This window comes from Colossoma macropomum, unplaced genomic scaffold, assembly GCF_904425465.1.
Source record: "Colossoma macropomum unplaced genomic scaffold, Colossoma_macropomum, whole genome shotgun sequence".
NCBI classification, from domain to species: Eukaryota; Metazoa; Chordata; class Actinopteri; order Characiformes; family Serrasalmidae; genus Colossoma; species Colossoma macropomum.
In genome coordinates this window covers 30,688,133-30,704,165 of record NW_023494790.1, presented here as the reverse complement: position 1 = coordinate 30,704,165, position 16,033 = coordinate 30,688,133, and the positions used below count along the sequence as shown (strand labels likewise).

General features: G+C 38.2%; 1 protein-coding gene across 1 annotated transcript; it reads left to right on the top strand.

Annotated features, from left to right (window-relative positions):
- The first annotated feature begins 3,498 nt into the window (after positions 1 to 3,498).
- On the top strand, positions 3,499 to 12,823 carry nptx2b (neuronal pentraxin IIb). Its single transcript, XM_036571759.1, has 5 exons — positions 3,499 to 4,232; positions 6,229 to 6,439; positions 9,851 to 10,095; positions 10,885 to 11,064; positions 12,379 to 12,823. The coding sequence occupies exons 1-5, from the start codon at positions 3,813 to 3,815 to the stop codon at positions 12,604 to 12,606; spliced, it is 1,284 nt and encodes a 427-aa protein (XP_036427652.1). The 5' UTR covers positions 3,499 to 3,812; the 3' UTR covers positions 12,607 to 12,823.
- The last annotated feature ends 3,210 nt before the right edge of the window (positions 12,824 to 16,033 follow it).

The following is a 16,033-nucleotide window of genomic DNA, read 5'->3' as shown; positions in this document are numbered from 1 at the left end:
ACCTTTGAGCCCCTGTGTATGGACATTGAGTTGTAATTCACCTAGTTTGGATGTAAAGACCTTAAATTAATGATTGTCTGCCCTTTGATGTTATATTCATTAGTTAATTTCAATATGCTGTAGTATACAGCTCAAATAACAATAACATTATTGACATCCAAATATTTATGGACCTGACTGTATATGACTGAATGTTGCCTTTGCGACAGTATTTACCTTGACTGTTAGGCCACCATAAAAAAGCACATATTCGTCGCCAAACAACCAAGGCTTTAATACCTTTTGAGTCCATGCTGATATCATACACCTCCAGTCACATCTCCTCTGACTGTCTGAAGTGTCCTGATGCTAGGGTGAAAGGTGTCACTGTTCTGATGGCCTCAGCAGTGTACTGCTGCCTGATGGACTGCGTTTGGCATCGCCTTTCACTGCAGTGGCCCCTGCAGCCTGCCAAGCTGTGGTCACTATAATGTTACACCACTGTTACTGTGCAAAGTTTTCACAAAATAGTTGCTGTTGCATTTTGCCTTCACTATGTTACTGTTTACAAAGGTTTTTCCAAAACTACAAACAGCAGTCTGTCTGCAAAAGAGAGTGCCAAAATGAGAACGTCAGTATGATCACTTTACAGGATCAGATCAGCGAATCGGATCTGGATCAGAGGATCAGATCTGTACACTGTAAACCCAAAATTTTATAATTGTATCAAATGAATAAACTTTTAAATTTGTTTAATAATTATACAAAATATAGATGATGTTTAACAATTTCTTCCTTATGAGTTGGTGAAACTGGCAGCTTTTGATTTAGTAAGTATTATCTGCAGTAAAAAGAAGAAGATCTGTCCATGATTGGTTTGTAAACACCTGAATGATAAGTCAGAGTTTCCCAGTATTCTTAGCGGTTTTGTTGGTTTCTGATTTTTTGGCTCTTATTATTTAATCAGTATCTTTCAAATAAAGTTCAGTTTATAGCATGTTATCTTCATACTATACTAGGTACATTTTACAGGTATTTATTATTTTACTCATGATGGTGTTTTATGATCAAGCTTAAGAGTTCAGCCTGTATTGCATCATAAATATAAACAATTGGTTGTGGCCAACTCAGATTTCTACAACCTGTCTACAACACAAATATAGCCATTTTAGTTATAAGATAAAACTGCCAGTGTATGTGTACTGTTTGTCAAATAGTGTAAAATAGGAGAATATTGGTAAATCCAAAAAAGAAAAAGTTTTCCTCTGAGACTATTTTGCATCACAACACCCTGTATGCACCTCTCAGCCATGAATAGTAAGAAAGAAAATTGACGAAGACCTTCTCAAAACTTTAATAGAATGATGTTTCAGGCACCAGGCAGCATATTCATAAACTCAGAACCATTTTATGTAATAACCTTATGTGAGGTACCTTTTAGTGGCGTTAAACTTTTCAGTTGTCTAGTTCCTATCTCCACCACTGTGAACAATTCTGATATGATACGTTTCTGTAGAATGTTATTGTAATCCCAGCTACTGTATATAGAAGTATACAATGCAATAAAACAGCATTCTTCAGTGCCTCGGTGCAGCATATCTGGCCTGTGTTCACAGGGCCATGCAGGACAAGTTGCCAAGACTATGTTCAATACAATTAAACAAGACAGTGCTGTACAATACTGACTCTGTCTTGGTTGTGGAGGCCACCTGCATTGCACATTTCATGGTTTTCCCTGTACCAACACACCTAACTCAACTCATCAGCTTAATAAAAAACCTAGTCTGAGTCATATGGGCTGCATTAGAATAGTATTTTTGAGAATGTTCTTTGTAGTTCTACAATTACAGACTGTAGTCCATCTGTTTCTCTGCATGCTTTGTTAGCCCCCTTTTACCCTGTTTTTCAGTGGTCAGGACCCCCATGGACCCTCACAGAGCAGGTACTAATTGGGTGGTGGATCATTCTCAGCACTGCAGTAACACTGATGTGGTGGTGGTGTGTTAGTGTGTGTTGTGCTGGTACGAGTGGATCAGACACAGCAGTGCTGCTGGAGTTTTTAAACACTGTGTCCACTCACTGTCCACTCTATTAGACACTCCTACCTTGTCAGTCCACCTTGTAGATGTAAAGTCAGAGACGATAGCTCATCTGCTGCTGCACAGTTTATGTTGGTCATTCTCTAGTCCTTCATCAGTGGTCACAGGACGCTACCCACAGGATGCTGTTGGCTGGATATTTTTTGGCTGGTGGACTATTCTTAGTCCAGCAGTGACACTGAGGTGTTTAAAAACTCACTCAGACCAGCGCAACACACACTAACACACCACCACCATGTCAGTGGCTGAGAATGATCCACCACCCAAATAGTACCTGCTCTGTGAGGGTCCATGGGGTTCCTGACCACTGAAGAACAGGGTAAAAGGGGGCTAACAAAGTATGCAGAGAAACAGATGGACTACAGTCCGTAATTGTAGAACTACAAAGTGCCCCTATATAGTAAGTGGAGCTGATAAAATGGACACTGAGCGTAGAAACAAGGAGGTGGTCATAATGTTATGTCTGATCGGTGTATGTGACTATGTTGGTTTTAGTGACAAAAAACAAACAAAAAACATTTAATTCTTTCTTTCAGACTATGAAACTACAGCTTTGTATTAAAACACAAATTATAAAATGTCAAAATGCAATGCAGACCGAATCAAACACAACCAAAGCAAAACAAACCAGGTGAGACATCTTGATAAACAATGTAAGTATAACAGTAATGAATAATTAGTATGTCGATATATTGCTAAACATCATTTGAAAATAATATAAACTAAACTAGTGGGTAGTGCTGTTGTCTCACAGCAAGAAGGTCCTGGGTTCGAGTCCCCAGCCAGGGCCCTTTCTGTGTGGAGTCTGCATGTTCTCTCGGTGTCCGTTTGGGTTTCCGCTGAGTGCTGGAGAGTTGGAAATACTAAATTGGCCCTAGGTGTGTGTGTCTGTGATGGACTGGCAGCCTGTTCAGGGTGTTTTCTGCCTCCCAGTGAGCTCTGGAATAGGCTCCAGCCCCACCACCACCACCCCCGCAACCCAGGAGGATAAGCAGCTTAGAAGCTGAAAGAATGAAAATAAAATAAAAAATAAAACAGAACAAAACAATGGAAATGTATTTTACTGAGATGTATTCTAATGCATTGAATTCAAAAGGAACAGTTTTGCAGCTTAGTTTCCATATGTGGACTGTATGGACTGTATGGACTGTGGAGTGAATGGTACGTTTAGAACCTTTAACACTGTTTACATCCCACATTAAACTGTTTTGATTCAAGACAGGATATTCCGTTTTTCAGGATATGGGCCCTTTAATTTTCACTCGAATCTATTTTCGACTCCGTACTTGAACTTTTAATTCAAATGTAGTTTCTGTGCTTTTCCATCTCTAGTAAACACTTGAGGAAGAGCTCAGCTACAGCGCTGCGCTCCAGGATCCGGACTGAGCTCCGGCTTGACGGACGGTTGTTTATCGGGTCGCTCTTAAAGGTCTAGTGACGTAAATACTACAGCCAATGAGCACGAGGCGCTAATCAGTGTGTCGCTGTCCTTTCAGCACCGCGGCGCGCGCCACGCTCAGCGAGCTAAAAGGAAAAGTCGCGCCGGCTGGCCGCTCTCGTGCGTGAATGAACCCGAGACTCCGGCGGCTGACTGGACGAAGTAGTTTGAGTAAGGTGAGCAGAAAGCTCTTAACGAGGCCCTCTTCTTCGGTTATGGTCGCCTAGGTTTCCGTAGCTCCACTTGCGTGAGTTTAAGTTGAACTTTTTTTGCGAAGAAAGACTTTTTCTCTGAAAATGAATCTTGTGGTCGCCCTGACGGGCATCTTCACGCTCGCACGTGTGCAAGCCGTCCACGGACAAGGAGACAAGGGAACCCGTTTTCTCTGCACGGCTGTCCCCATTGGCAAGGACATAAACTGCCCAGTACAACCTGCGTCCGTCCAGAGCACTTCGGCTCAGGAAGAGGAGCTGAGGAACACGGTCATGCAGCTGAGAGAAACCATCCTGCAGCAAAAGGAGACGATCGTAAACCAGCTGGGAACCATCAAAGAACTGACTTACAAACTGTCCCGGTGTGAATCTGCCTCTGATGACTCCGGGTCGTGGAAGAGCAGTAAAGATACGATGGACGATGTGCCACGAGATCCAAATGAAACCATAGACGCCCTCGGGAAGACCATGCAGAGCCTGAAGGACCGCCTACAGAATCTGGAGGTATGGCGAACTGGCAGAGCCACTCCTGATGTTTACCATGAAACCAGAAAGTCACACAGACACACAGATAGATTTTTAAAAGGTCAAATCCACTGAAAGCTTCTTTAGGGAATCAAAAGTGGTTCTTCTCAAGAACTGCTCAAAGAACCTTTATTGGCACCTTTATTCTTAAAAGTATAGATAGATAGATAGATACATAGATAGATAGATAGATAAATAGATAGATAGATAGATAGATAGATAAATACATAGATAGATAGATGTACTTAAATGATTCTCAAAGGGAAATCTAGGGACTTGTAACTCAGTAATGTAATCATATCCAGCAGAGCTGACACAATATCACATTTTCTTTTCCGATACTAATATCTACAGGCATTTGCAAAAATTTTGGCACCCATACTTTCCACGTGAAAAAAAGTTTACACATCCACTACAGAGAACACACTTCTCTACATTTTAATCAGTTACGGTTTCTTTGCTGAATTTAACATATTGGGAAAAAATAAAACTTCTACAAAGGTTCAATTCAGCAAATAAATGAAAAAATGTGCTCTAAAATTAGCAGAAAATTAAATTAGCATTTAAATGAGTAACTTGTAATTGAATAGCTTCACTTAAGATGTTCATCTAAAAGCAGACTATCATTCTGTAATTACACTGTCAGAAAAAAGGTACTGTGCAGCTACATTTTTCATTTATTAATGTACAAACAATGTAAATGTACCTTCAAAGGTTCAACAATGGTTTTAAGGTCCAACTGTGTACTTTAAGTTTGTCCCAGATGAAGGATACATATTTGTACCCTTTTGTGACCTAACATTTTAAAACAGAACAATAAAATAGAAAGCCCGGAGACGAGACGGGGTGTATGAAGCATGGAGTCGAACTGGACTGGACTGCTTTTTGTATGAAGGCAACTAACATCATGACATCACACAATGTGAATGTGTGATGTTTCAGGCTAGATTTGTTGCAGGATTGGATCATCCTTTTCTCTTTTTTAATTTTTTCCTCTACGCATTGTGCTGATGTCTGTCTGATACTGATATTTATCGATGCAGATCTCTAACTTGTAACACACACTTGTAAATATGATTCAGTGATCCCAGAAAACATCATGTTCATCCTGATCTTAGCTTTTGCCATATATTTACATTTGTATTGCAAACGGTGTTTACTATGTTTGAGTGCTTTGCAGTTTGGGTAATTAAGCGGAGGCGTTGGGGATTTACAGGGATTATCCCGCCTGTTAGTCTATCTATATCCCCTACCCTTCTGGCAAAGTCACTTACGCCACCCTAATTAGTGAACAAAGTGTCTAATGCCAATTAAATGTCAGTCTACCTCTGCAGTACATGACTCGGAAATGCTAAGCTATATAAAAGATGAAAAGATATCGTGTTAGTCTTTTCTAACATGATCAGATTCCAGATGAGATTATCTACATTAGTGTTAGCAAACCCTCTCTTTATTTAGACCTTACTTTCCTGTTTTGATCAAGAGACTCACATTAAAACGTTTACAAGTAGATTTACACTTCAACAAAGCATGTATTGAAGAGTCATTGTACTGTTGTTGTGATTCATGCCATAAAGCCACACTCTTTTGCATGAAATATCCCCAAACAAAATTCCCGTATTAACATCATCATACAAAAATGATGATGTCTTAACTTCACGCTTGTTTGTATGTTTGATTGGTTTCTAAAGTCAGAACTTTACTCTGTTTCAAAATCTGCGTTATCACTTCATCTACGAAATAATGTATTTTGGGTATATTATAAGTCTTTATCACTCTTAAAAGAAAACTTCCTGAATGGCCTGGAAAAATGGTTTCAGGAAAAACCTTTAATCGGTCTAGAATCTTCACCCTTTGAACTTTTGAAAGTTTCTTCACACTCGCACATCTTGTTTCCAAAAGTTCTTTATGGAACTAAATGTGGTTATCCTTTTTCTGTAGCATAATGACTTTTTCCTTCCAACAGCAACAGCAGATGCGAGCCAATCTCTCTGGTGCTTCGTTTCCCAATGAGCTGCGAGACCTGCTGCAGCGCAGGCTGGGTGACCTGGAGAGCCAGTTGCTGAAGAAAGTCAATGAACTGGAGGAAGAAAAATCACAGCTGTATAACGAGACGGCTGCCCATCGCCAGCGCACTGAGAACACCCTCAACTCCCTCATGAACAGGATCTCTGACCTGGAGAAAGGTATTCACGTCCATTCATATACAGACGTATGCAAAGGTATGAAAAGTTTAAAAGTTTAGTTGATTTTCTAAGGTCATCTACAGGGAGCAAACTTAAATATGGCATTTTTCTGCAAAATGTAGTGCACAAATTTATTTATTTGCTAAGTTTTAACATATTGGAAAAAAATAAAACATAAAATATGCCATAACTTTTGCACAGGCCACACTGTATGTTTTTTTCCCTTCAATATGTTAAATTTAGCAAGTACAGTAATTGTGCTTTAGACTGTGCAGAAGAATATTCTCTGTAGAAGATGTGTTAAATTATTTTCACTTTAAAAATCAACAGAACATGTAAAACTTGTAAACATGTCTCCAGTAACTCAGATCCATTAACCCATCATTCATCATAATATCTGTATAATTTAGGAATGAGCAATGTGACAGTATTTATTGTTAGTGCGATAAATTATTATTATTACATCACAATACACCTTTCCATTTTACTATATAGCATATAGTGGATATTGTCAGTACTTAAAGAACACTGGACAACATGTATCATTACAAAGAGAGCATAATTAGACTTGTTTTAATGGATTTAGTGCAGAGCAGTATGTGAAACATTGAATAAAAATCACTATATTCATAGTTTTTTTAATATGTCACTGTCTGTTCTTTTTTGTCTGATCCAATTATCAAACAAAATATTATGATGCATGTTGTGTATTGAGAAAATGTCTTGTAGTATTGTGATATTATATTTTTGCCATATCACTCAGCCCTATTATGATTACACTGACCACATGGTCGCTTTACTTTACAGTAGTTGGAAGTACTGTTTTGGAGAAACTGAGAATATTAAAACATACACTGACTGGCCACTTCATTAAGTACACCTCTTGGTTTCAACTCATTGTCATTTTTTTAGCTCAGCTTACTATATAGGTGCACTTTGTAGTTCTACAATTACAGATCTGTTCACCCTGTTCTTCAATGGTCAGGACCCACACAGGACCACCACACAACATGCCACCACCATGTCACTGCAGAGCTGAGAATTATCCACCACCCAAATAATGCTTATTTTACCTCTACCTGGTGGTCATGTGGGGGTCCTGACAATTGAAGAACAGGGTAAAATGGGGTTAATGAAGTGTACAGAGAAACAAATGGACTACAGTCTGTAACTGTGGAACTACAGAGTGCAACTATGTGGTAAGTGAAGCTGCTAAAATAGACAAAGAGTGTAGATACAAGGAGGTGTACTTAATGATGTGGCCAGTCAGTGTATATTCACTGTAACTCCAAACATTTGGGTTTTAAACTCTTTTTGTAGCACTTTTTATACATGCCACAGTTTTTACTTTAGCTGATAGCCTAATTAAGAACATTACAGTACTTTGATACATTTTCACAATACATGATATGCACTATGATATTTAATTTTTTTGAGAACAGACAACACAAAAGAGTAGTGCCACATTTAACACATATTATCAAAAATTATGAATGCATATAGGCTATTTTTTTCATCATTTGTAAAGAAACATGCAGTTGTTCTGTGTTTTCTGGCATATTGATCCTTATTCAAGTTGCATACGGTCAAATCTGATCATGAAATGAGCCCACGCAAATTTCACTGACAGTTTTGTTACTTCATCTTTGATGGATCTGTATGATCAAACTCATATCTGCAGTCAGACTCGACTGGGTGTGTGTAAATTTGAGTGTTATAGTTTAACAACCTGAACAAATTGTGGTTAACTAACTAAAACTATTATCAATATCATCTGTAATACCAATAATAAGAATAAAAATAGAAAATAACAATACTAATAATTTGTGCGCATGGCAATCCAATACACCAGTATATGTTACTTATTTTACAAACACAGTGAGTGCAGAAGCATCTTATACAGTGCAATAAAACAGCATTTAAATATGTTATTTTAGGAAAATAATGACACTACACAATCACGTCATTCTACTGTTTTAAAAACTAAGATGTTTTTATTTTATTTCACATTTTTTTTCTTTTCAGTTGTTGTAATTTTAGAACTATAAAGTTGGTCCTGTAGCAGAAGCAGTGCACTCACAGCTCGACCTCGAACTCAACTATGAGCACAGTCATTGGCTCACCAGCCACTGAATGCTGTTGGTTTGTTGGCTCCCTACCGAAACATCTGCATAATTGAGGGCGTGCTTTATGTAAATTATACGTAAAGGAGGTCCTGTAGGCTGGTGCTTGATTTTACGCAGTCAAGCTGATCCTCATTAGTGCTCAAATCTTTTCCATGTCGTACAAAAGTTTCACGAATCAGATGCAGATTAGTTTGTGCTCTTATTTAATACAACTTTGATAAATGAGGGCCGTTTTGAGGTAAAGTGACAGAATTTATCAGACAACGAAAACATTGGCTGTGTCTGAAACATAACAAATGCTGCTTACTCAGACAGTATTCTATGGCAAGAAGGAACACAATGTGTCATGTCCAAATGTGTAAAATGTTGCCTGCTGTCAGCTGCTGGGTGACCAGCTAAACCAGCATCAGACCAGCCTGAACCAGCTTAGACCAGCTTAGGCCAGCATTGAATTTAAAGCACGCATAGGTAGCCTAGCCAGTGAAACTTCAGTGCTTTTTTAAACATGGTTATAAAAGGTTCAGTATGCTAGCTTTCTTTAAAGACTTGACAATGTTGTGGCATATTAATGCTTTGCAGGTACTTTCATCCAAATGTTCCATTTTAAGACAATGAGGCAGCATGGGCAGCAAGGTACTGAGACAGCTGCCTTCAGTTTCAGACACAGCCATTGTGATATTGTCAACCCCTTCTTAAATGGCATGTGATTGTTTTAGAAAATAACAATAAATAATTTTATTTCTTACTGAAGAGAGGACAAAAGAGAAGAAAATTTGCATTAGAACATCAAAAGTTGACATTCTGGGATGTGGAGTAAGGTTTTATGGACTGATGTGTCTAAATTTGAATTTTGGACCAATGTCTGAGACTGAACTTTGGAGATGTGGAAGAATATCCTGGCAGATTTCCTTGAAAAACTGAAAGCAATTCCCCTGAAAATAATGGAAGCCCTAATATATATATGTATAAAAAATGATATTATATTTATATATTTTTTTCTGTTAATTATGTTTTCTGCCTTTTTCTGATGCTGAAAAATAAATAAGTTATACTTAATTGGCCAGGAGCTTATGTAAATGAAATGGTGATCTTTGACTTTTGGACAGTACTGTATGTTTCACTGTGAGTAACACAATGATATACTGCTGTGATGTTATTTATGTTGAGTGTTCTTTTGCTTAAGTGGTGATGGAAGAGTTAAAGCCTCACTTCTCGTTGTACCTAAAAAAAAAAACCTGCTTCACTCCGGAGCTGATCTATTACTAATTCACACCCTTGTGTGCAGGTAATACAGGCTTCAGGTCCCCTGAGGATTTCAAACTCTCCTTACCACTGCGCACAAACTACCTTTTTGGAAGAGTGAAAAAGAGCCTGCCAGAAATGTATGCCTTCACTGTGTGTATGTGGCTCAAATCCAGTGCTAGCCCCGGCATTGGGACCCCTTTCTCTTATGGGGTACCTGGGCAGGCCAATGAGATTGTGCTGATTGAATGGGGAAACAATCCCATGGAGCTGCTCATCAATGACAAAGTAAGCAGAACTGTTTTAAGTCTATTCTATGACTCATATGTCTGAAATAGTAACTTCATAGTAGAAGGAAAAAATATTACTAACTTTAATGTATGTTATGTCATAAGAAGTATTACTGGACCTTTTCTGTTGGCCCATTCATCATAAAATGTTGACACAGTTTAAAGGGCAGTTGGCATGTTCAAATACTGCAAAAACTCTGTAGCATTGCATCCTTAAGCCTCATCAGTTTGACGGAGTTTAAGATTTTGTGTCTTTTCTGCATATTCGTCCATCAGTGTTTTCTCACTACGTCATCAACCATGCATTGTACAAATGCATCATACAGCCACTGGGAATCCACCGCCTCCTACGGCTATAAAGAAATGCAATGATGTAGGAGCTAATAAATACAGACATTATATTTGTCTTCCTTCTGCATTAGCCAGCTAGTAGGTAAAAAAAAAACAGTTTAAACAGCCCCCCTGTTACGTATCTGCTCAAAAGTGCTTGTAGTTTTTCAAAAATTCCTCCCACCCTCAAAATACATCATCTGAAAGGGGTTGTTATAGTTATTTAACTGAAAAATCTCACTCTCACGATTACTGTAGCACCACTATATGAGGCAAATGGGCATGTTTGCCACAGGTGTAACAATGCTTACAGTTTTCATTTTGTCCAGACTTTCTCTTTAAGGCACAAAAAGAAAGCACTTTCTGGTGATTAAACGTCACAGAACATTCTACAGCTCCATGGCTGATACTAAAAAAAATCTCAAAAAACACTATCTCACTCTTTTATTTCATGTAGGTGGCGCAGTTGCCTCTGTCTTTGAGTGATGGGAGATGGCACCACATCTGCATCACTTGGACCACCAGAGACGGGCTATGGGAGGCTTATCAGGATGGTCAGCGGCTAGGCTCAGGGGAGAACCTGGCCCCATGGCACCCTATCAAACCTGATGGAGTCCTCATCCTAGGACAGGAACAGGTGAGAATAGCAGCAACATTGTTGCAAGTGATCCTTGAAATAAAAGGGTGCACTCTTTAAAACAAAGGTTCCTGAATGATTCTTGGCTTGGACGTGCATTTCTAGTAAAACTTTAATTGAAATAGAACATTTACAAGATGTGGAGGTTCTTGTTCCCTTTAAAGCATTCCTTATGCTCACACATTCCATTGAAAAAACCGAATGGTTCCTTAGGGGACCAAAAGTGGATCTTTATGATAGTGGTATCATGCCAAGGAACCATTTTTTGGCACCTTTGTTTTAATAGTGTGAAACTGGAGGTTCCGAAAGTGTTTGTTTGTAGCTTTCTGCTAGTCGTTAAATTGAATGTATGGCTTGTAATAATATATAAAAGGACATCCTTTAGCATTTAGTGTCTAATATTGATCATTGTATGCATGTATCCCCCACTGCATGTATGTAAAAGGCATTTTCCCACCATACATAATAACCCTGAATCATTATCCCAGTGGTTTTGTTAAAAAAATAAATCATTTACACAATTTTCCTCTTACTCTAAACATAGTTGATCAGTCAAGACATGTCTGACGCTAATGTAATAATTTTGTCTGTATTTTTGTCCAGTTCCAATGATACAGAAACTACATGAGCAAGTCTATTAGATTACTTTACATCTCAGCACAGTTTGAGGCAAATGTGTGATGATTTAGGGAGGCAGCCTGTGTGATGCTAACTTTGCAGCTAAGCCTTTACTTGTTAGCTACATTAGCTTTATAGTTCCAGTGCTAAACTAAAGAAGCAAAAACAGTACAGCTAAAAACAGCAGTAGCTAAAAGCTGAATTTGTATCTGTATTTTTGTTTATTTTATAGATATAGTATGTCTTACAGAAAGCAAGTCTATTTGAAGTTACTCACATTTTGACAAAGCCAAGTTACTTGCCATTACTTGTTAGCTACATTAGTCTTGTAGGTCCAGTGCGAAACTAAAGACGCTAACCTCAGGCAACAAACATGTCTTGGCTGATTAACATGTATTTGTTATTAATTTGATGTTACTTTATTATTTGTCCACTTAATTAGAAATGTAAACTTGTCCTAGTTTTAACATAAATTTATAACACATTTCAATCCGTAGGATTTGGAAGGAAATAAAAAAAAAATGATTCAAAGAATGAAAATGCATATTTGTTTTCTGTATAGCATTGTGCTAGCAGTATTCCTCAGTAGACAGCATGTCACTGTAGTATAAGTGTGGGGCCACACATCTCTTAAGAGTGAATAAAAGAAGCTGTTGTTGTTGTTTTAACGAGGCCTGTCGTTTATGGCCTCAACAGGATGTGGTCGGGGGGCGCTTTGATGCCACCCAGGCCTTCGTTGGGGAACTGAGTCATTTCAACATCTGGGACCGGGTCCTACGGCCCATAGACATCAGCAACATGGCCAACTGCTCTGCCTACATGCCTGGCAATGTGGTGGCCTGGGCTGACAGCGATGTGGAGGTGTTCGGCGGGGCCTCTAAGTGGCCACTAGAGTTGTGTGAAGACAGGCTCTTTGACAATTAAAGGGTATTTGGTAAATTAAAAAAAAAGAGACGTTTGTCCTTCAGAGAGACATTGTGTTCTGTGTCTCTGTCCATGTGCTTTGTAGTGCTGACCAAGTTTTGCATATCCTTTGTTAGCTTGAATATCAAACAAATACACTGCGTAAAGCAATTTGGAAAGTTCTCTATGGCTCTCTCTGTCTCTGTCTCTTTCCCTCTCTCTCTCTTTCTCTCCATCCTAAAGCTGCGGATCTGACTGCTGAAAACGTGCTTGCTGCTCTTGTTGGCTGAAGGCTGGCAGATTAGCGTTGAATGTTCTCACCTTCATTTGTATCCCCTGGGCTTTTGATCATCACCTGCTGTCCTTCAGTGTTGAATTAAGAGAGATACTCACTCTTAATACCTCACATTTATCAGCCTGTATCATGGTAAAACAAACTTTTCCTTGTTTTTTGTTTATTAAATAGGAGCTTGATGTATATAAACACTGTTAAAATTTCAAAACATACCATTAACTCCATTGTCCATATAGTTCATATAGTTCAAATATTAAGCTGCTATTTTTGTGATGTCACAAAAACCAACATATTCATGTATATCTGCCTATTAAGCCTACAGCAGTTTAGCCCCGCCCATTCATGCAGGTTTGGCCCAGACTGCTTTTTTAATAAGGCACCATAAAAGGCAGACAATCAAAACAGAGGTCATTTACATACATTAGTCTTACAGGCACAGTAACAAAATCTGCTTGTTAAATTTTAAAGGATAAAGAGAGGTTTGGAAATGGTCATATAACTACTCACAAATGAATTGTCACAAATGTCTTAAGTGGACTGCAAGTAAAAAATATATATAAATAAATATAAAAATACAAGAAAAATGTAGGATATGGGCCCCTTAATTTCCATTACAGCAGTAGAAAATGGCATCAGAAAAAAAAGTTTACTTGCTAACCTTTGGCATATTATCCATTAATATGTAATTGCCATGGTTTTCATTAAGATACCCACATTAGTAGGTCTATTTATTCGTTTCTTTCTTTGTTTGTTCACTGACTGATGGATGAATAAATGAAAGCAAAATTAATGAAATTCATAATCTAGGGCACCTGTTGTTCTGACCACATAACCACATGATTCAGTGCTTCATGAACATGTTATTTTAGAAGCCATTTGCTTTTGTTCAGTAATTGAAACACCCAAAATTGTCAGTCTGTTTTTTCTAAGCAACAAAGTACTCTACCAAATCCACACTGTATATTTGCATCATCTGATTTAGTTGCATTTGTATTTTGTCATATTTTTGTACTATTTTGAGACAGCAGCACAATTTAACTTAATTAATCATAAATGGAAACTTATACTTTGTTTTTTTTGTTTATTTGCTTGTTATTTTCTGCTGTATTATGTTCAGTTTTGGTTTTGTAGTTTTGTGTTATAAGATTATAAATGTTTTGTGTTGTATGAAAGGCCTTTTATTGTAAAGTCAAGTGCCAATCGTTTTGAAGTTTTGCTTAAATTGCTGACCTGCTGTTTGCCAATGAGAGAAAGTATCAACATTTCAGAAAAATAAAATGGCTTTAAAACTTTCACTTCATTGTTTATTTGCAAAATTAGTTTACAAGTTTCTGTCACCAGCTTAAGCAGCAAAATAGTAGTACTTGTTGCATTAAGATTTTCCATTTTCTTGTTATTGGGAACTTATTGTTTTTCAACAGTTTTTCAAGGTTGGCTGGCCCAGTGCCTGTCCTGTATTTCATAACTTGTTTTAGAAATAGCTGTGCCATGTGAACTCCAGATTTGGCCTACAAGGAGAAGTATGATGTGCTACAGAGACATAGATTGCTTGAGGGTAATCACACTGCTGTGACAGACAGGTGGCCTTATGGGAATTAGCTGGACTTAAGGCGATAAAAGAAGCCCAAAGCCAAAGCTCATGGTTCTGAGGCACTACGGAGATGACGGCACCTCAAGCTGATCTAACGGAAATGGAAATGGCCCGGGATTGGCAGACAATAGCTCAGTCATGCTCATAGATAAGTGAGTGGTTTCCAAGTGTGGAGGAATGATGTTTTAGGCTGTGTATAGCACGGAGTTACCAATGTTTGCTAGTGTTAGACTACAATATACTACAGCAGTTTTGAATTACCAACAGAGATCCGAACATACACATGTGAAATGATCCATCCTGGCTGCTTTTAGTAGTAGATTTTTTTTAGCTGATTGATTGATGTATCAATGAAAGTATAATAATTTTGGGTCATGTACCAAAAACATGATCAATTTAATAAAGAGCAAAAACTTCATAGTTCATTGGCCATTTTATCAGAAACACCTACTATGTAGGTGCACACTGTAGTTTTATAATTACTAACTGTAGCCCATCTGCTGTTGCACAATTTATTAGCTCCTCACTCTACCTAATTCATCAATGGAAAGGGAACTAACCAGACATTATAGGTATTTCTAATAAAATACAAGGTACAGACAGGTAACAAATTCTAAGAAAAACCAACATAAAGTGTTATGGTGATAGTGGTGGGGAGCAATGTGTAACATGTTGGTCCAAAATCTACTATGGGTGTTCAACTGGGTTGACATTTGTTAACTGTGAAGGCCATAGCATTCTGTGACCCCTTGTGCCCTGTGGAAGAGGGCATTGTCTTTCTGGACGAGACCACTCTTATCAAGACAGGATAGTTTCATCATAGGATAAAGGAGATCATTCAGAAAAAAAAAAAACTTTCATTGGTTTCCCTCTAAGGGGACAAGTGGACTCAAACCAAACCAGCAAAATGCCCCTCAAAGCATATCAAGTGCATCAGACCCTCTCACTGTACGGGTTAAAGTATTCAGACCGTTCTCTTGGTGTACGCCACACGTGCACTCACCTACTCGTGGAGAATATGGTGAAGGACTACTCACCTGATGCTGAAGTTCCTGTCATTCGTAAATTAATAAACCCTCTTTCAAAGTCACTTAGATCTTTCACTTTTATCATCTTGATCCAAAAATGAAGTCTGTGAGTCTGCTCAGTATTTTTATACATGCCACAGTGCATGGTAGGAAGTTAACTGCTTTAGTGTATCATGCAGTACATCTGTCTGGAGGCATCTTCCATCTTTATGTTTCTCCACTCATTTATTCTGGTTTTTCCTCTAATTTGCCACCCATCTGTACCTAATAAACTGGCCATTTCAGTTTGGGAAAAAAATATATAATCCTTAATAAGGTAATATGTGCAGACATATTATCAGATTTTTTCCAACATGCTGACCTAGTTATACACTATATGGCCAAAAGTATCAGGACACCCCTCCTAATTATTGAGTTCCAGTGTTTCAGCCACACATTGCTAACAGGTCAATAAAATCTACCACATAGCCACCCTTCATACACAAACACTGGCAGTAGAATTGGTTGTGCTCAGCTGACTTTAAAAGGACACCA